This window comes from Genypterus blacodes, unplaced genomic scaffold, assembly GCF_046128005.1.
Source record: "Genypterus blacodes isolate CSIRO-AG114 ecotype Tasmania unplaced genomic scaffold, CSIRO-AGI_Gbla_v1 ptg000104l_1, whole genome shotgun sequence".
NCBI lineage: Eukaryota > Metazoa > Chordata > Actinopteri > Ophidiiformes > Ophidiidae > Genypterus > Genypterus blacodes.
In genome coordinates, this window is record NW_027466908.1 from 1,310,857 (window position 1) to 1,332,110 (window position 21,254).

Sequence of the window (21,254 nt, forward strand, 5' to 3'; positions counted from 1 at the left end):
GATCAATGCCAAATTAGCACAAGGAACAACTGCCAATAAAGCATTGTTATTTTAAGTAAGCATTGTTGTTTGGATTAGAATTTCTGTACAAAAGTGCACAGTATCTGAAAAAATGAATTATTGCGACCCCTGTTGGTACAAAAGAATACATCGCCAACAGAAAATAGGAAACTATAATGTAAAAGACCATTTAATAAATTCTCTCTTTGGTTGACTGTGACTAGGTTTACTCTAACCACGCCAGAGATCAACTAGTTACATAATGCTCTCTTTGTGCCTTGCTCTGGGGCACTTCGGCAGAAGCACACCCGACCGCTTTGTATGCTGCTAGCGTCTGTAGCGTAGTAATGAGATGCCATCAAAAACACGCAAGCCAACGCTGATATATGATGAAAATGTCATACACGTAGATGAAATGCAGGAATGCTGCAGGAGTGGGTTTGTTTTGTTCCAGGACGGGGGCGTGGTTCTGTTAGTGACGTCACAGCGCCCGCCCACGTCTCCCTCTCCTCTCTCAGCTTGACCGTCTCATTCTATCTCCAAACCGAAAACAGAGCATCATTCCGGGGCACGTCAGTCAGTAGAGCCCCCGCGGCAGTTATGGCGGCCCCGTTAGCCCACTTTGACGAGGACTGGCAAGATTTTAACGAATTCAAGCCGTCGCCGGAGGCGGAGGAGACGCTGGACCAGCTCAACTCCAATGTGGGGGACCCGCCGTCAGGCCTGGAGGATTTCTCCGACCTGGACAACAGTTTGTCCGGGGAGATCTGCAGCTTCAAGTCGATGGAAGACCTCGTCCACGACTTCGACGAAAAGCTGACAGTGTGTTTCCGAAACTATAACACCACCACAGAGAACATCGCCCCCATCAAACCCATCACGGAAGACACGTATTTAAAAGACGACGAGTAAGTGGGGATTTTTGTCGGGAGTTTAAAATTTCGCCCAACTTTTGACAGTCGCTAGCTCCATTAGCCTCGCTAGGCTAAGTAGCTAACGTAACCTAATGGTGTCCAGTCGGTGAATGTTAGCTTAGCCTAGCTTAGCTTAGCTTCTCTCAATCAGTGTTGAGCGTTTGCTGAAGGAGAATGAACTTTAGGCTGCGTGTCAACACTTGAAGCTCACTTTGTTTAGTTAAATCCGACATATTAAGATTCGAAAGTAAATTTTGGAGGTTGTTTTGGCAAATATACATTAACAACAATACTCAAACTAAGTCAGTTTGAAGTCAGAAGTTTGTGTCTCCTGCCTCTTCGGCGGTTTTGTGTCTCTCTCACTTGCCACGTTAGCGTTTCATGCTCTAGGTTGTCAAACTGCCGCTAAATAAAGAATATGTAAAACGATGATGAGGGGCAGCAGCGCTTGTTTGCTGTATTTAGATGAAAGTTCAGTTCATATCTTATATATATTAAACATAAGAATCAAGGAGCCTGACTCATAAACTTCATCTCATATGGTTTATATGATTAAAATCATTTGTGTAAGGTTGTGGTGTCAGCATCTGCCCTTCCTGACCTAACAGCCTCCTTATCTCAGTGTGTGTGTGTGTGTGTGTGTGTGTGTGTGTGTGTGTGTGTGTGTGTGTGCTGTGTATGTGCTGTGTGTGTGCTGTGTGTGTGCTGTGTGTCATTGACATCAGAGTGTGACAGCACCTGAGTCGCCCTTCATCCTTTTGTATTCTGCATTCTTGTCACATTTTATTGTTGCAACACGAGCAGATCTAATGACTCCGCCTGGCTTCACTGCATCACCAGAGGCCGAGCTCCACATGCACACACACACACACACACGTTTACTTGAATCTGTGGGTGGATTGAGGACTTGATGTATGGTTTTGTACTTAATGTCAGACAGCGTCACCTCAGATGTGTTTGATATGCAAAATGAAGCGAATAATGACTTTCTATTAGGCGCACAAGCTTCTACTAATGTTGCCCTAAAGTGTTCAGGGTTTGCGAATCAGATTAAGTGTGTGATTATTATAGGAAAGTAAAGGAGGAACAGAGGGAGGGACTGGGATGGTTGGACGTCAGCCCGGTTTGGCCCAAAGACCGTTGCCAAGCTCTGCGAGTCGTTTCTGTCTGACTGCACTTTGGCTGGACGTGACGAGGCTCTTAACAAGTTCTCCTTCACCCAGTATGACCAGTGGCTGTGATGTAGAAGAAGGTGACAAAGAGGATGTGTGTGTGTGTGTGTGTGTGTGTGTGTGCGTGCGCGTGTTTGCAAGAAATCTGCAAACATGTATTCAAAATGCAAATTCTCCCTGTGCATCTATTTTTGCATGTTGCACGCTGCATCAGATTAGGTGTCACGACCTGAGGCACAGAAAAGAGTTCCTGCCAGCCTTCGCCCTATTTAGAACAACCTACACACACACACATACCAAGCTGTGCATGGCACTTCAGGAACAAACATGAACTTATGTAAACCTGTGTGTGTGTGTGTGTCAGGGAGAGAGAGAGAGGGAGAGAGAGAGAGAGGGAGCGAGCGAGAGGGAGAGAGAGGGAGAGATGAAGCGGTGCCATTCTGACACATGGGCTCACAGCATCCGTCCTCTCTCTGCTCACAGCGACTCAGGCTCACACACGGGGACTCAGTGTTCAGAGTCGCCACGTAGTCAATATGCCGTACATTCATGAGTCAAATGTACCAAACACACATGGTGTGATTTAGACAAGCATGCGTGAGAGTTGATGTCCAGAGGCGTGGGTGGGTCGCAGGAAAGAAGGAAGGAAACGACATCAGCGTTCCAGATTTCATCATTATTTCATCATTTCCATATTTCTATTTCTTCACATATCCTTTGTCTTTTATTTCATAGCTCCACTTCTCTCACTCTAATGATTAAATGAGTCTCCTGATATAATGGACCCTCTCTCTCTCTCTCTCTCTCTCTCTCTCTCTCTCTCTCTCTCTCTCTCTCTCTCTCTCTCTCTCTCTCTCTCTCTCTCTCTCTCTCTCTCTCTCTCTCTCTCTCTCTCTCTCTCTCTCTCTCTCTCTCTCTCTCTCTCTCTCTCTCTCTCTCTCTCTCTCTCTCTCTCCCTCCCCCCAGGGTGTGGAACGCTTTAACAGATAACTATGGCAACGTGATGCCAGTGGACTGGAACACGTCGTACACTCGCTCACTACACCTGCCCTCACTCAACCTCAGGAAGAATGAGGTACCACACACACACACACACACACACACACACACACACACACACACACACACATATAATGGATCATCCAGGCTTTGCTTTCACAGTTTGTTCCATATCACCATCCTGAGGTAGAGCTGACTCTCTCTCTCTGTCTGTCTGTCTCTCTGTCCCTCCGTCCGCCGATGGACAAAAGTTGGACAACCAGTCTCTGGACCTGTCGGATGACGAGGAGCTGAGGGAGCAGATGGACATGCACTCCATCATCGTCTCCTCCATCAACGTGGAGCCCATCTTCACCGCTGAACAGGTTGAACATTTGTGTAGCAAGTGATGCGCTTCAAACACAATTCATGTCTTAATACGCCGCCTGCTGGCAAACACATGACAAAGAGAGAAACTAGACAACACATCCTTCACTGTGTGTGTGTGTCGGGTTGTTGTCTAGGTGATAGAGGAGATTGAGGAGATGATGCAAGACTCTCCCGACCCGGAGGACGACGAGAGCCCGTCCCAGTCCGACCTGTCCATGCTGTCTCAGGACCTCAACGCCGTCAAGCGCTCCAGCTCCAACACCAGCTACGAGGACAGTGAGTACCCCCCGCCCCCCTGCAGGACGCTCACAGTAACACACAACACCTGGACAGGACAGAATCACCCACAATGCATCACACCTTTAATGTCTCCACTCCCTGAATGTGTGGACTTGAGTCTCTGCTGCACTTTGATGGTCACCTGATCAGTGGTGTGTAAGAGGTTACACATTAAGGCTACACACACACACACACACACACACACACACACACACATAAACACACATAAACACATTCTTATGTAACGTGTAAAAATACCCAGCTCGTGCTCGGCCCCTGTATGTTATATAATCTAAACTAGGAATCCATAGTATGAGTGTGATCACAGTGCTGCAGCTCCCTCCTGATGTGTGTGTGTGTGTGTGTGTGTGTGTGTGTGTGTGTCTGCAGGGCTGCGTCACATGTCTATGTCTGCGCTGAGCGCCACCCTGGAGGAGGTGGAGTCGGCCATCCGGCGCTACAGCGAGGAGCTGATCCAGGCTCTGGCCCTGCGAGACGAGCTGGACTACGAGAAGGAGGTGCGCTTGATTTATAAACGCCTCGTTACTTCACTCAGCTCAGCCAGGAGAAGACAAACTGACTCTGACAGATGAGTGCAAAGCAAGTTTCAAAACAAACCCACATTGATGTTTCCTCCTGCGCTCAGGTGAAGAACAGCTTCATCTCTCTGCTGATCGACGTGCAGAACAGGCAGAAGGAGCACAGAGAGCTGCTGCGCAAGAGGAAGAAGATCAGGAGCGTCTCTGCCACCGGGCCCAACGGGCAGAAGACGGGCAGCACGCACATACCGGGCACGGTGAGTGAAGGGAGCTTTACCAACACGTGCACACATGACCTCACTGAGCAGGGCTGCATGACGCATGGACTCAAAATGCACCAGACGGCGGTCACACGTGCGGCGCCTCTCTGGCTTCTTCTCTTGCTGTGTCATAACCTAGAAACCTCCTTTATCTCCGCCACTCTCTCTCTCTCTCTCTCTCTCTCTCTCTCTCTTTTCCTCCGGGCTCTCACTTCCTGTAGCTCCTCACTCTGGAGGGCCTCTCCAGTGTGATTCACAGCAGCCTGCGTCACACCTTCGGCACCACAGGAGGGGACAAACAGGTGCCCCCCCCCCCTCCTCTGCACTCCTCTTCCTCACTGCCTTCTTTTTCGTTTCCTTCACCTCTGCACGTCTCTCACTTCCTCCACAGCTCTCACCGGGGCGTTTGGCGTCACGTCTTCTCTCATCTCTTCAGTTGTTTTACTTTAATTTCTGTGTTCATTGTTTTTATTGTTTTAAAGTGTTGGAAACTCTGTTGGTTCCTTATTGTCGTCATAAGTTCACATTTAATTTGCTGTCATGTGATCTACATCTCACACACACACACACACACACATTATCACGCATCAAACTGTCTGAACATTGTTTCACGTTCACGTTCACGCTGACATTTGATATTTCACATGTTTTGTCATTCTAACCTGTGACCTTTGACCCCCTCAGTACCTGACCACTGTGATCCCCTATGAGAAGAACGCAGGATCCCCGTGTGTAGACGACCTGCAGATCCTGACAAAGAGTGAGTGAGCTGATTAAACACACACACACACACACACACACACACACACACACACACACACACACACACACACACACACACACACTGACCCAGACTCTGTTCCTGATCTCTTCATTGTGCGTCTGTCTTTGCCTCGTCAGTCCTGCAGGCAATGAGGGACGACAGTGAGAAGGTGCCCAGCCTGCTGACAGACTACATCCTCAAAGGTGAAGATCAAACCTCCTCCTCTTCCTCCTCCTCGTCCTCCTTCACACTTTGACTGAACCCAGTCAATCTTTCAGTTCAGCCTTAAATCCTCTCAGTTGTGATGTTTAATCTTGTTAAGTGTGTTTTATGCAACCGGCCCCCTGCTGTCCAAAAGAGGAAGTACAACCTCAGGCGGTAGAAGGTTCATGTTTACGTTTGTGTGCAGATGTTGAGAGTAGAAATGGCAGCGGTTCGCTTTTAGGTACAAAGATGTGATTGTTATGCCGCCGTTCACTTCCTGTCTGACGTGTCCCTTCCTGTCTCTCGTCTGTGCTGCTCGTCCTCTCGTTAGCTCTGGTTTGAGGGCAGCGGACGCCGAGGTTTGTGTTTCACTGATACATCAACGCAGATCCTCACACACGGCTTTTATCCTTAACACACACACACACACACACACCTCCTCCATATGTCTCTAACCCCGCCCTCCCCCCTCCAGCAGCCCCCCTGCTCTTCGCTGTAGCGTCTTATCGTGCTGTGCTGCTCCACCCGTCCTCAGGACATGAACACACTCCACACACACATTCCCTCCCTTTACTGCCCAGCTTGTAGTCTCCGTTGCTGTTGACCCGTCTGCTTCAACCTGTAGATTCTGCTTCCTTTTTTCTCCCCCAACATGTTTCCCCCTTCAGCAGCTGCTCCCTGCTTCAAGCTCCTCCTCCTCCTCCTCTTCTTCCTCTTCTTCCTCTTCATGTGCCACAGCAGGTGGAACCACACTGGCATTGATCGGCTCGTCCGTTCTTCTTTTCACAGTTCTGTGTCCTACATAAATCCAAGGCGAGGCCTCGGCGTTCCAGAAGCGTCCGCTGGAGCGTCAAGAAGAAGGATCCGGAGCTCAGGAAGAACCCCGACGACGAACGGATGATGAAGCATCTGGCCTGCCTCACCTTCCTCCTCAAGTAACAGCCTCGGTCCCTGTGGCGTGTTTTGTACTCGTACTTTGCCACATATTTGTCCCTATTGTTCATTTCATTCTAACTCTATAGACAATAGGCGTCTGTTTGTGTAGATCAGTTCATTTTTAACGTTTTAAAAGTGCTACAATCCAACAAATCCCGGCTGCATGATATGAATGTTTGCTTGGAGTCAGTATTAGTCGGAGCGCCTTCGCCTGTGGAGCGGCGACGCGTCAGGGAAACGCTTTTATTTTTTATTATTATTCTACAGCGGAGTCACATGACGGAAACAAAGTACAATCACGAGTCTGCTTTGTAACTCCCAGGCATTTGCATCTTTGCAGTCTCGTGCCGGCTGAGAGGAAACCAAATCCCCTGCGGCGCTCGGCAATCAGGCACGATCCTGCACGATCCGGTTCTGGTTCCATTCTTTAGTTTGTTTTTATGTCTTTCAGATCCAGAACTCACAAACGCCCCTCTTATTCTGAACCTCAGACCCGTCGCTCCGCCTGGTCTGCGTGTTCCCGATCATTGATAGTCCAATGTTGAGATTGAATATTTTGTATACTATCCTGTGGAGTTGCAGCGTTTGGGAAGCTTTTTAAAAGAGTCACTTTTTTGATAAAAGGGAAAAGCAAAAATGTCTAAGAAAGAACAAATATTTTTGGATGAGTTTTTAAGCGAGTCGGGTCTTGGCGTCACTTTTATGACCTCATTGCGATGTTTGTAAATAAATGCTATTTTTGACCTTTTTAGCCACCCAGTAGTGAACCCACCTCACAAACTCGTACTGTCACTCTCCTAGATGGAAGAACAACGTAGCCGGTGACATCATCAGTGAGCGGTTTAGCAGCTAGTTTGTCTGATAAGGACGTAGTTAAGCTTCTACTTGATCTTGTGTGTTTTTCTTTATAAACCTCTACATGTTATGGATGTTAGGGACGTGGTGGTGACACTTTGGTGGTAACGTGGTACGGATCAGTAGCTGGAGTCTCACTAGATTAGACTTAATAACATAATAAACCCGCACAGCTGACGAAGAACTGTTCCTCGCCTCGTTCCACCTGATTTCAACGCACCTTAAGCTGCGCCGCTGAATTGTACGCTAACGTTTAAACAGCTGTAGAACATGTCAGGCTGTCACTTTGAGGTCCGGTCTGCTCTCAGCGCTCAGGTACAGCAGCACAGATGAGCCTGTAGGTGGAGTTTGAAGTGACTCTGACTCATTTTGGGGGAAATGATGTCCGGACTAGGTCATTAAATTATGTTGTTTTTGTTAGTTGGAGCATTTTTTAGCTGAATACAGTGTAGATACTAATATGTTGTTTGTTGTTCTGTCATTATAGCATTAACTCAGCCCTGTTCGGGAGTCCAGATAGTAGAACCGGGTCCTTTCAGGCCTCCAGACCCGGGGAGCCCGGCACAATATCGCCAATTGTGCTTCGACTTACAAAAGAGAAAAGTCAGCGACCTCATTCAGGCAGCATTTCCCCCCGAAAATCCCTCAATTCAGAGACCTTTAGAGTAGCATCTACACGTTGTAGCCTCGTCCAGAAGTTAAATTGCTGGTTGTGATGGAGGAGAAGGTGAAGAGGTAGAAGAGGAGAAGAAAGGGAAAGTCAAGATGATGAATGTTGGGAAGATGGCACAAAGATAAGCTTGTGTTTAGAGTCCATTTAGGGAGAGAGAGAGAGTCGTAGTGCTACATGAAGTCAGTGTGTGTGTACCCACATTACCACTCCATAACTGCTGCAAACACATTTCTGATCATGACTAGTTTGTGTACAGTAGTATTGATCTGACACTAAAAAGGGACAAATGCTCGCCCGGTACGTTTTCACTCTGATCACATCATGATGCACAAATCAAAGCTTCACCAGGTAACAGATCTAGATTATGACCTCGATAATCGATTTACGACTCATCTCACACACACAGATGAGGCCATACATCAAGTGTTTTCACAGAACGGTGGAATACTTTTACTTCCTTCCTTCCGTCCGCGTGCAGGACGTCACATGTTTGTCTTAAAGGCAGTCTGAGCTGTAATCAGGGAGAAATGATCATCAGCTGTGTCAATCTGGTTTGGACATTGGTTCCTTTTAGTTGATGAACGTCTGCATGTTGGTCAATGACCTCATCCCCCCTCCCCTCCCTCGGTCTCTCTTAGCGGACATATCAGTGTAACTACAACTTTAGAGATTTATATTTATATATGTAGAACATGACAAGCGACGCAGAGGCTGCCTTTGTATAATGCCTACATGTTTTTGTACATTAAAATCAACTCATATTGTTTTTAATGCAATATAAATAACCCCAGGTTTGGGGATTCCATGTTTACTGTCTCACTTGGTACTGCAGTAACTTAATTTATTATGTAAATGTTTTGTAACCATATCATTGATTGTAATGACACAAGTGTTTTGTGCCCCATGTTGCATTGCATCTCATTTCAAATAAATTAACGTGAATACTTTTACTGTTCTGGCTCATTCTGTTCTGTGATCACAATGTGACGTTCACTGACCCACCTCACTTTCCTCTGTGTGGCCGACATTGACGGAAACAAAAGGAGCGCGAGACAGAGATTTGTTTACACCAAAGATTAAACAATATTGATTTTCTTTGACAGTGGGCTCCTCCAATTAAAAACAGATCCGAGAAATCTATCCGTTTCATTGGCAATTTGTTTATTTAAATCCAGAAAAGCTCAAACAATGCGATCCTCCTCATTTGTTTCATGCGTCATTTGAAGATCCGCGGTCCGCACGCGCATTGTCGCCTTTAAAGTGAATGGATTGGAACGGAATTAAGCGAAGTTAGCTTAAGGACACAAAAGTGACTATCCGTTTTTCCAAATAAACTGCAGAGTTAAAAGGAGGATACAGAAATGACTCTGGCCGTTTTGTGAGTTTTGATTAGATTATAGAAAGTATGAGAAATAAACACTTTAGACAGGAAGGTGGAAGCAAAGAGCGTGAAATGTGTTGTGAATGAATAAGAAAGTGTCTTGGTCTACCGGTTTTATACGTCAATCGCGTCATCGTTGATATGTTAAATTAAAAAAGTCAGGAGATCCACATTTGACATGTTTTGTACGGCACCATATCTTGGCCTGGTAAAATAAGTTGTAATTCCATACACAACCGTCAGATGGCACCACAAGCCATTAACCCATCAAGTTTGGTCAAAGCACTCACCATTTTATTTATCCAAAGAGCCAATTAATCAACCAGAAAGCGATTTATCATTAAAATAATGCAATAACAATTTAAATTTCAAGCAGTTGCAAGCACATTATTTATAACCCAAGTACTTACACACCTTCAAAACACCACATTAGAAACAAAACAACAATTTCCAGCACCTGTACGAATCCTGATGTGTGTGTAGTGCAGTCATGTGATGACATATTTCACATTCAACCACCATATTCCAATGACTCATCCCATGAAATCAGTTTTACTTTGAAACAGTCTTTAATATTGATGCTTCAGCCATAGAAACGCTTCTTTATAATGCTCTGTAATAATCATTATGTCATCAGCACATTTGAGGGTTATAGTCAAAGCGTTGTTGTGACCTGGGAACATTTAAGTGCTACACACGGTCATCTAGTACATAGACACAACAGTATTAATATTAAGTCAAACTAAAATGAATCGTGTTTTCAAACCACAACAAAAGGAAACAACACAACATTTTTTTTTTATCTTTGGTGGCAGCAGTTACTTGATAAAGTTGTAAAAGTCCGTACAGATCAGCGACAAGTCGGAGGTAAAAATCCAGACATTACAGCAAAGGAAGTACAGTTATTTATACACATATATATATACTGTGTTTATTAGTTCTAAATCAACAGCACATTTTGACCTTTTTAGTGCAGGTTACATGAGGAGTAGCCGTTAACATTGAGATGATTTAGATCGTGTTAGAGGGACGCAAATCCAGCTCAGATCTGAAGAACAGCATTTGATTTATATGTGGACAAAAAAAACACAAAGACATCCAGTCTCTATTGTAGGCAGTCAACTGTTCTCCACTATTTACACTCAGACTAAACTACGACGCTTCCATGTTAATGCACAACTCATACGGTTTGTCGTGTAGTGTGAATGAAGTTGTAAACCAACAGATCTGGTTTGGTCCCAAGAAAAAGGAGGAAATGACGATCCAGCCTTCAAACACTAATTAGCAGTGAGAGGAAGTGAGGGTTAGAGTTCACTTATAGTTTTAATATTACAACTTAAAGGCTGCGACTGGAGTTGGAAAGTTAACTCACAGAAATTGTGTTTTTCTGGTCTTTTCCTGAGTAACCGATGGTAACAGCATGCAGATTTGACTGAGATTCTTGAACACGTAACATTGAGAGGGGACCTTTATCACTTACTGGCTTTTGTTTACTGTCAACATTAAAGCTGTGTCTTCTGGTGTATTCAGCCGAGCAGATGGAACCGAGCGCTATACGACCCTGAAGTGACAAAGAGTTCCTTTGCGCCTTAGTGTGGCATCTCGGGGGGGTCGGCGGTGTCGTTGGTGGGCGTCTCCTGAGGGGTGGCGTTTGCCGCTGAGGAGAGGACGTCCTGAAAGCTTCCCTCCGTCCCCGGACCCCCGACCTTCGTCTGATTTAAAAACAGAAAAGCAAAGAAATCAGATCTTAGAGTCCTATTTCTCATCTTCGTTTCCATGGTTTCTCTTGTTTTGGACTTTTACTTTTTCATGAATGAGGCAAATCAATTGTACAGCAGCATCACACTGTATAGATGTACACTGCATACACACACACACACACACACTTCTCACCTTAATAGTTGTCACCGTATTCTCTACTTTCTCCTCAAACGACCTGAAGCTTTGAGAGTTTCTGCAGAAAAACAAAGGGAGCGGGAAGAACAGACAGAGGATTCATTATATTAATGTGAGTAATTAAACATCCCATAATATACAAGGCTTTGCTCAGGTCCTGTAAGCTGACTTTAGAGTTGTTACACAGCTTTAAATGAATGCTTTTCATGGCCAAATAGAGATGGGAGTGCTTTTACTTTTATGAAATGTTTGTGATTGTTTTGTCACACACACGCACGCACACACCCACACACAGTGTTCTGAAAAAGTTGATACTCATAAGACCTATGGAATTGTGTAAAAAGTGACATCATGCAAAGACAAAAAGCACAGAGGTCACACACAGGTCTACAAATCTATACGCACACACACACACAAATACACACATTCTCTCTCACACCGTACACATGCAAGCAAGCCGAGCCATTACCTCATGGTGGGCATGCTCATAGACTGACGGATAGAGTAGCTGTCCACAGAGAGCAGTGGGAGAGAGGAGTTAATGATTAGCACAGGTATCGCAGACACACACACACACACACACACACACAGACACACACAGACACACACACACACACAGTTAGGCAAATACATATCTGCATTTCTCTTTGGTGATACTGTTACTGTTCTCCTCAGGGTCACTGAGGTTAGTAAAGTGCTAACTGGCTTTGCAGTGCTGCGGTTTGTCCAGTAGGTGGAGTAAGAGAGCAGACAGACCAGAGGAGAGTCAGACTGTAGTAGAAGATCTTATCTGTTATTAACTGTTGAATCTTCTGGTTGATTTGTTACAAATTACCAAATGTGACCAACATTAAAAAAAACCTTAAATATTCAACTTACAAATGTGAAACCAACATCAAAACAAACAAATCTTCACAAAAGAACCAACATTCATTCCATTGAACACTTCAATATTAAAGTCTACAGGAGAATCAAGATGACTTCATTGATCTGATTCATCTTGATGCTTCCTGTTTGGTTATTTAGTCATTTGTGAAGCTCTTTGTTACTATAGTTGCTATGGTTACTAAACCTAATGCTCGATTCTTACCCGATGGCGTTGGACCTTGGGAAGCGTGTGTGTGTGTGTGGGGGGGGGGGACATTTTAAGAAAACAAGCTTAGACTTTAGATCTCAGTACAGTTCAGCAGCTTCACACACTTTGGTAGAACATTTAGATTTTGAAATGCAAAACTTTCACAACAAAGAGACAAAACTCAAATTCTGCGCTTATTGTGTTACAAGAAATGGGAAACAGGGGAGGCCAAGAGGAAAATGTTCTACTAAAGTTAAACATTACACACACACACACACACACACACACACACACACACACACACCTCTTTATCTCTCTACTCACACTTGAAAACTCCACACCAGTAAAGCTTTGTAAACAAACCGATGTGAACGTGTCACACTTAGATAACCGACACACTCACATTCAAAGTGTCTTGTTGTTGCCACTTTGAAGGTGAAACTTAACAGCAAATCACTCCAATCAGAATGATTTTGACCAAATAACGTGCAGGAAATATAAAAGCATGCACGTGAGCACACACACACACACACACACACACACACCAGGATCAACATGACATACCTCCGTGGGTACAGTAACTCTAGACCGTACATGCTGAAATACATGAAAGATAATGTTTCCTTTTATGTTCCCAAAAACCAGCTGATAACTCTCTGTCAACACACACACACACACACACACACACACACACACACACACACACACACACACACACACACACACACACACACACACACACACACACACACACACACACAGTCTCATTGTTGATTGTTCTGTATTGTGCACTGTTTGTTCCCTCTATTCTTTCTTCTGCCTGAACACTTAAATAATCAGATATGGAGAACAATCACACACACACACTCATGTTCTCATACTTGCTATGGTAACAAAGAAGAACTCAAGCGAACCCAAACCTCCACAAGGCCGAACTGTTCTCTCTGACTCATTGACTTTGAAATCATCCCCATAGCAACGTGAACCATCTCTCTCTCTCTCTCATCTTTATGAATTAAGGAGGTTTTGAGTTTGCAGTCTGAATGGTTGTCTAGGGCCTGAATAGTTTAATCCAGGTCCTCAAAAAGCTGCTTCAGTGTTTGGTGGCTCATCTTTACCTCATGTCTCCAAACTTCCTGGTGATGGCGGTGCCCAGGGTGTTAAACGCCGCTGAGGTTTTGTTCCCGGCGGTGGTCAGAGTCTCTGATGTCTTCTTAAAGCTGAGACACACAAACACATCATGATCAGAGAAATGCGTCATAGGGTCAAATCCCCCACTGCTTGTCCCGTACTGTCCGTCAAGGGGGACGGGTTGTGGACACATGAGGGATGCTCGTCTTCCAATCAGGCTCTCGGCCAACCGTCTTCATCATCATCCACTCCCTCTGTAACCAATCGCATATCAGCGGTCACCTCCATTCATTATGGATGACGACGGCATGTGTGTGTGTGTAAAGTGATCGCTGGGTGGAGGTGTAACCGGATAAGAGGGGAGGTCTCTGGAGCAGATACCCTCACACTCCAGGAGCTCAGGGCCTGACTGGTAAACCGGTAAATTAAGATTGTGGATCTGAACGCTGAAAGAGACTCAAACTGAAAATACAAACCAGAATGACAACAAAAACTAGTTTAGCAGTGAATTCCTCCTTTTCATGAGAATCCTCTTCGACTAATAGCTGAAACTCTTCTATGACTTTATTGTCAGTAAGAGAATAAGACTCAAAATGTGCTGATGGACTCATTTTCCAGATGACACAGCCTTGGTCAGCTGCAGCTGCATGACCGCTTGGTTTCCGGCGTAAAAGCCTGGCGAGTGCAGAAAACGGTGTGGGAGCAGAAAAAGCTGTTAACGTTGTGCAACTGCTGAGGTTTCTAATGAGATCTGTGACGTCTGTGGCGTCTGACAGCTACAGCCAGAAGCAAAACACCATCCACTCTGTGATGAGGTTTAGCTTATCTGTGTTTACAACAGACACTTGGATTGGGCTGTTTATGATGTATTGACTGATATGGTTGTATCTGCGTCCTATTAGTGTGTGTGTGTGTGTGTGTGTGTGTGTGTGTGTGTGTGTGTGTGTTAGTCCTATAAAAGCCATTTGTGGTGTCAGTAAACAAACATCCATTCTTGGTCTTTTCTTTTTCTAGTCCTTTGTTCTGTTTTACAGCCTCCATTAGAATGTGACCTGTGTGTCTGGATCCTAACCGCTGGACCTCCGTCGCTCTTTACACCATTTGAAGTGATACGCCGCTGATTTTACAAATGTTGATGATTTCCAGGAGATGTTGGGACAAGTTGGGATGTAGTTGTAGCATTGCGGGGGTGTGAATGTGTCCTCGCTGTGCACTTGCTTACTTATGATAGAGATCACAATGCATCCTGCCAAACCTTTCACCCTGCACCAACATGCGATCTCATTATCTGAATAATGTATTCAGATAATGAAATGAAACACACACACACACAGGGTGGACTCACGCTGTGGTGCTCTGCATGTCCATCCAGCTTCTGCTGAAGTTGTTCTTGAGCTCACTCAGAGGAGTGACGCCCAGTTTCTGTTTGAGCTCTGAGTGCTGCTTCTCTTTGGAGCCCAGAACCTGCTTCAGTGTGCTGATCTCCTCCTCCAGCTGCACACACACACACACACACACACACACACACACACACACACACACACACACACACACACACACACACACACAGTCAGTCAGTCAGTCATTGTTATTCGATGTTTATTCGATGTAGTAGTAGTTGGTACACAGCCTTCTAATATGCTTGTTGAAAAGAGTGTGTGTGTGTGTGTGTGTGTACCTTTATCAGCTCTCTCTGGATCTCCTCCCTCTCCTCCTCTGTCATGATGGGGTAGTCCAGGTTGACCTCCGACACCAAATCCTCATCAGCCTCCCTCAGAGGCTCTGAGTCCAGGAGTCCTACACACACAGACACACACAGACACACGATCAATCAACAAAAGATCAGACATTAAAACAGGGAACAAACCACAAACAAGTAGACAACTGAGATCAATCGCAGATTAAAGTCAGGACAACAAGGCCATCAAGTGGATAAGAAACATGCAGAGAGAGAGAGAGGGAGAGAGAGAGAGAGAGAGAGAGAGAGAGAGAGAGAGAGAGAGAGAGAGAGAGAGAGAGAGTACCCACATGTCTGACCTGTACTGAGGTGCAGTACTTAGTTACTTCCTGTAGTCACTTTAAACCTCTCCAACTTCGAAGTGTCACTTCTTGGGTAAACCTGGCACTTATTATTGTTTAATTTGTGATCATGAGATAACAGCCAAATGTCAAAATCAGCTGTTTACCATGTTGTTTACCACAGTAAACACTCGTACAGGTACCTGATCGTCCAACAGTGTCACGCTCCAGCTTTAAATAAGTCATGGTGATGTCACCAACTAACACAGTGGTGTCATTTAGTAACACACAGTAACAACGGTGATGTCGTCCACCATCTTTCCTCCTCGTGCCTGTTAGTCTCCGCCTCCCTGACCGTTACATAATCTCTGTGGTTGAGGCCTATCGAGCTGTAATCTGGATTAAACCGTTTGGATTACGTTGCTTTAGCTCTGCAGACTGACACCAGAGACTGAGACACACACACACACACACACACACACAACAAAACTAAACACCAAATACTCTTAAGCTTCAAACTTTCAGTAGGAAGGTTTTAATCACACACACACACACACACACACTGTCTCTCACGCAAACACCTTATTATAATTGAGTCGCACACTGTACTTAAACATCCGGAAACGACACACACACACACACACACACACATCTGAGTGTGTCCTGATGGGGAGAAAGCTTCCAGACTTGCTTCCCCACCCTGCACAGTTCCGGCTCTTTGTGGCGCTGCTGTGGCGTTTTGATTGATTTCTTCTTCTTCCTCGCTGGCTCGCGTCATCCTGCTGTAGTTTCTCATTACCACACACACACTCGCTGCATTATGTGTATCCAATATCTCAGTGATGTGTGTGTTTTACTGCAGCTTGAACACTGATACGGGGGTTTATTGGGGGAGCAAAGCCTCTTCTTCATCACAGAAACGTGTCTGATAACAAACCAGAGCCACTTCTTCTTCTGGTGTTTGTGTTCAAGTTTCCTTTTCTGGGGAGGAAGCTGCGTTGTTCCTCTTTCATGGAGGAGAGGAAGTGTAGTCAGAGTTTTAAGTGAGAAAAGAGAAATTCATGAAAACGCAGAACGTCAACGAATGTCTGCCGGCCGTTTCCCCTCAGGTTGCAGGCTCAACTGAGACGGGGACGCCGCAGGACAGGAGACATGATTGACAGCAGATGTAGTGAGGAGGAGGTGCTACAGATTCTTCTTCTACAAACGTTTTTTAGCTTTAAACTACATGCTTAGACACAGAATGGAAGGAAAGGATTGTCCGTACCTGCAGTGAGACGTCCTCTGTCTTCACGTGGAGACGTTACGGACAGAAAGATGAGGACAGGTGGAGGTTAGTAGAGACTGAGTGAAAACGGCCACTCCTGAGTGTTGTTGCAACCAAACCAAACGTGCAGCAAACACACACACACACACACACACACACAAAGTTCACACAGTTCACAAGAGTGCAGTGAACTCAGGCACAAGCGCCGCATGCACAGGAACAAGGCAGACGATTCTATAGAGCCGCGGCCGCACAGCTATTTCAGGCTGCATGACACAGCAGCGGGGCAAACGCATTTCCAGCCCTCGTGTTCTCTTCGTGGGAGCGTTCCGTGTCCCAGAGATCAGATGCGTCTCTCCTCTTCACGCGGCGGCTGGAATGTAAAGCCGCCGTGTCCGTCTGTACGCTGACACGCACCTTAAAGCTCTGATTCTGTCCTGATCGAGGCGAGTAACTGTAACTGAGTAACAGGCATCGACTATGCAATTCTAAATCAATGTATTGGCGTCTACGCCGCTTATATACGGATTCTCGCCTTTAATTACAGTTGGGAATATGGAGCTTAAGCGTACGTTGAGTCCGTAATCACAGTGGAATGCAGCATGCTGGGAAGATGCACCACCACATCACAACAAACAACAAACCGCACCCAAAATACAGAACAAACACACTCTGTTTTAAGGCCTAAACGAGGTCACACATCCAGGTTCCTCTCACGCCGCTGCTTCCTCATCAGTATCATCAGCGTATGTGTGTGTGTGTGTGTGTGTGTAACGCCGCTACACTCAGCACACGGGAGCGTTTTTAGAAGCGTGTTTAGCAGCTGCACTTGTTCCCTGGTTGACCAACGCTTTGAGCAACAGGCAGCAGTTGTGTTATGAAAGTTTCTGGCGGGGGCGACTTTAATCCTAGAACTCGTCTGTTGAGGTTCCCTGTCGTTTGCAGGTGTTTGCCCTCTGCGTTGCCTCACAGCTGGTTGATCTATTAACAGCTGTGTGCACTTAACTACTGTTATCCTCCCACAACACCACTCAAAGGAACAGAACCTCTCTCTGGTTGAACATTGAACACCGACAAGGAATTCCTGTCTATTCTATTCTATCCTGTCTAGTCTATACTCTCTAGTCTACACTCTCTAGTCTCTGTCCCTGGTCACCTGTGGCGTTTGGCTGCATGTCCCAAGTGTCTGTCTTGTCCCAGAGACCCCACTCCTCCATGCTGGCATGCTGGGAGCTTCTCATCCCGTCCTCTCCTGTGGGACTTTCATCCCCTTCCTCTCTACACGCCGCTCCTCTCTCCGTACGGATTTCGCCGTTTCGGAGCATTTGAGCGTCGGAGTCTGAGCTCCGAGTCGCACCTGAGCAAAGTTTGGAAGATCGGTTAACACTTCCTCTGCCTCTTCTTTGACTGCGGGCTCTATGGAACTAGAGAGAGAGGAATCTACAGGATTTAAGGATTTTTGGGAGGAAACTACACAGAACGTGTCTTGGAGCTATTTGGCGCGCTCGCCCACTCACACACACGGCGGCCATTGGATTGGATTGGATTTAACCCTTTAAGCCTTCTGACTCTTACCATCCTCTGCCTCATGATTGACAGAGTTAACCCATTCCTCTCCGGGGCCCCAGTCCACCACTGCATCATCGCTCAGAACACTAGAGTACAATTCTGCAGCATGGCAAGGCAGCAGGGTGAGAAAGGACAAGAGAATGGGTTATACACACACACACACACACACACACACACACACACACACACACACACAGATGGCTCTTCTAGAGGGCTTTGGTGCTCCTCGCCCTGTCAGTGACTGGAGGAGCTGCTGGCGAAGCTTGGCTGAGGCTGATGAACAGGAAATCTGCCATTTGACCCTTGACGACACAGATCTGATCTTCTCAAACAGGATGAACCAGAATCCCTAGGGTTTCTTACGATACCAGCGACCAGGCGATAGCCAATCTGTGCGACGTGCGGCTCTTGAGCAATCAGAGCTCTGCGGTCCCAGGGAGGAGCAGAGCGGCATAAGGCCACGTTTGTTTCCACAACACTTCTGTCCTTTCTGCTACCAGAGCTCCACTGCAGGCTTTAGTCTGGTAAACAGGAAGCAGGCAGAGTGAAGACCTGGAGGTGGAAGGCGCCATGTTTGAACACCAAATGAGAGAAATATGGATTTGTAAAGAGGATTAAAAAGGAGAAAGATGGTAAATCCCTTTACATATTGTCTGAAACGTCCATGTTGACATTGTGGACTCGCTTCCTTTCCTCATTTCGTCTGGAGCTGAATACCTTTGGTCACAAGATTCCAATTACCCCCCCCCCCCCTCCTCTCTCTCTCTCTCTCTCTCTCTCTCTCTCTCTCTCTCTCTCGATCATGTGGCTATGCTAAATCACGGGCCTGCTGTGGGTCATATGGCCACCAAATCAATCAGTTAAAATCATGTTTTCTGCAACCATAAACAGAGATGAAGCTGTTCGTCCTGCTTCATCCTGAAACCTGCTCAGCTCAGAACTCAGGTTTGATCCATGAGGAGGGAACAGATGAAGGTGAAGCTCACATCAATCCCTCAAAACAAATATGGCTGCCTGTTTACAGAAGGACAAAAGCTTCTCATCAAGACTTGCAGAGGGAAACAACTTCTGTACATCCATGAAGCTGAACCGCCTCCATCACTTCCCCCTTAGGCAAATGGGATTCAACCACCATACGCTACTATCGGCCATTTTGAGATCCAAACCTGAAAACATTTGCAACTCCATCCAGCTGAACTACTACAACTAAATATGAAATCAATCAGTATGAAGCCTCTTTAACTGACTGCGGAGCTTGAGAACACACAGCAGCCTGTCCTGTGTTGCCATAAAGGATAGAGAACACACACATACACATACACACACGCGACGCTTATGTGGGATTAAACATGAACTGACACATTTTTACAATCAATAACATAAAGGAGTCGTTCTTCATCCTCACATGTGAAGGGGGCGGACATATTTGATGAACCCGAGCAGTTGTGCATGTGTGTGTGTGTGTGTGTGTGTGAGAGATGAAGGAGCAGACGGTCTGCAGGCTGAGAAACTGGAGCCAACTACCACATGACTTCACTTGATCTGGAATTTCCATGATGTGTTGAATAGAGAATAAGGAACGCTGTCTGCTGGAGTGTGCGGCTCTGTGTGTGTGGCTGTGTGTGTGGCTTTGTGTTTGCTCCATAGGTTCCAAACCCTCTGGCATCTGAATCAAGAGAAGCTTTACTGTACAGACTTCAGGTTTCCTAGCTGACAGGACAATGGGCCAGATTCAGACCCTGGTGTCATAGTGACCTGTGTTGTGGTCGAGTCACATGAGCGACATGACTAGACTCGACTCGACTCCAGGCACCAATGTGCTAAGCCTTTGGATTTGAATAAAAACTTGATAACTGTCCAACAATGATATAAATTCTTAAGTTCTCACAGACATATTTATGTGTTGCTTCGTCAAATTATGGAGTTTATCTGTACATTCATAAATGGAAAAACAAACGCATTATGGACTGCAAATAATAACAATAACTTCATCATTATAATTATTATGATGTGTTACGTTTTTCACAATGACAACATTATCCACCTTCAAATTCAATTCGTGCGTGGACGCGGAGGCGCGTGAAGTTCAGCTCAGATTATCGGATCAACAAATTAATAAACAAACAAACAAACAAACAAACACGGAATCAAACACGCAAACAAGCCGTAACCGCGGTGACGGCAGAGGAACTCAAACTCACCCTGTTGTCTGGTCTCCATCTGCAGCGGCGCGCGGAGCTCCCCGAGGATCCGAACTACAGACCCACACGCTGGCACGCGCTGCACCGTGTTCACTGGCGTGTCCTCCGGTGTCACGCGCCGGGCGTGCACCGGGGCGGGGCTTCAAGAGCGAGACAGTAAGCCAGTTGTACAGACAGGGGGCGCTCTAAGACGTACTTCCGGAAAAGACACGACTTAAAGTAGAGAAATTAAAATTATTATTAATGTTCTTCTTCTTCTTCATCATCATCATGTCTTTGCCCTGATATTTACGTTTTATTCGGTGAAGTAAGCATAGACTTCAGTACCGTGTTACTTGATATGCTGCGGTCCATGAGCGGTCTGTTGTGATCTAGTGACCCCTGGTGACACAAACCTGTAATGACATTCAAATGATTTCACATTCAATATAGAATTGGAAGTAATAGTGGGAGAAGTGCCTGATTAAAGGTCTGAAGTATGTTAAATAAACGGCGACATTCAAGTTTGTTTTTACAGACTTTTTATTGATCTCAGTCAATTGAAGAGAAAACCAAATCAGGAACAACAAAACAGCTGTTTTTCTTGAGAGGAACACCAAAGCTTCTCTATGTACGAGCGTTCAGTAAACACCTTTTGAGTGGGAACATGTTGACTTTGTAGTAACTCAGCTGTTTGAATGCATTTAAAATAGAACTGTGGGGAATTACAGAAATACAGCTACTATATACTCTCATACTCATTTTGTGTAATT

The 21,254-nt window shown here is 45.6% G+C and overlaps 2 protein-coding genes across 5 annotated transcripts; one reads left to right on the plus strand and one right to left on the minus strand.

Moving 5' to 3' along the window:
* The first annotated feature begins 512 nt into the window (after window positions 1-512).
* On the plus strand, window positions 513-8,913 carry fez2b (fasciculation and elongation protein zeta 2b). Of its 3 annotated transcripts, XM_076160183.1 has the most exons (10): window positions 513-908; window positions 3,053-3,161; window positions 3,337-3,450; window positions 3,589-3,730; window positions 4,124-4,251; window positions 4,380-4,529; window positions 5,217-5,292; window positions 5,433-5,498; window positions 5,831-5,858; window positions 6,289-8,913. In XM_076160183.1, exons 1-9 carry the CDS (start codon window positions 601-603, stop codon window positions 5,839-5,841), a joined length of 1,104 nt encoding a protein of 367 aa, XP_076016298.1. In that variant the 5' UTR covers window positions 513-600; the 3' UTR covers window positions 5,842-5,858; window positions 6,289-8,913. The 3 variants fall into 3 exon arrangements, with proteins under 3 accessions (XP_076016298.1, XP_076016296.1, XP_076016295.1); XM_076160181.1 differs by lacking the exon at window positions 5,831-5,858; XM_076160180.1 differs by lacking the exons at window positions 5,831-5,858; window positions 6,289-8,913 and having other exon boundaries at window positions 5,433-5,823.
* Window positions 8,914-9,894: 981 nt separating this feature from the next.
* Window positions 9,895-20,619, minus strand: tpd52l1 (tpd52 like 1). 2 transcript variants are annotated; one of them, XM_076160156.1, is made up of 7 exons: window positions 20,503-20,619; window positions 15,125-15,243; window positions 14,792-14,940; window positions 13,434-13,535; window positions 11,710-11,748; window positions 11,238-11,298; window positions 9,895-11,056 (listed from the first exon to the last, which is right to left on the minus strand). In XM_076160156.1, the coding sequence occupies exons 1-7, from the start codon at window positions 20,519-20,521 to the stop codon at window positions 10,934-10,936; spliced, it is 612 nt and encodes a 203-aa protein (XP_076016271.1). In that variant the 5' UTR covers window positions 20,522-20,619; the 3' UTR covers window positions 9,895-10,933. The 2 variants fall into 2 exon arrangements, with proteins under 2 accessions (XP_076016271.1, XP_076016272.1); XM_076160157.1 differs by lacking the exon at window positions 11,710-11,748.
* Between the last annotated feature and the right edge of the window lie 635 nt (window positions 20,620-21,254).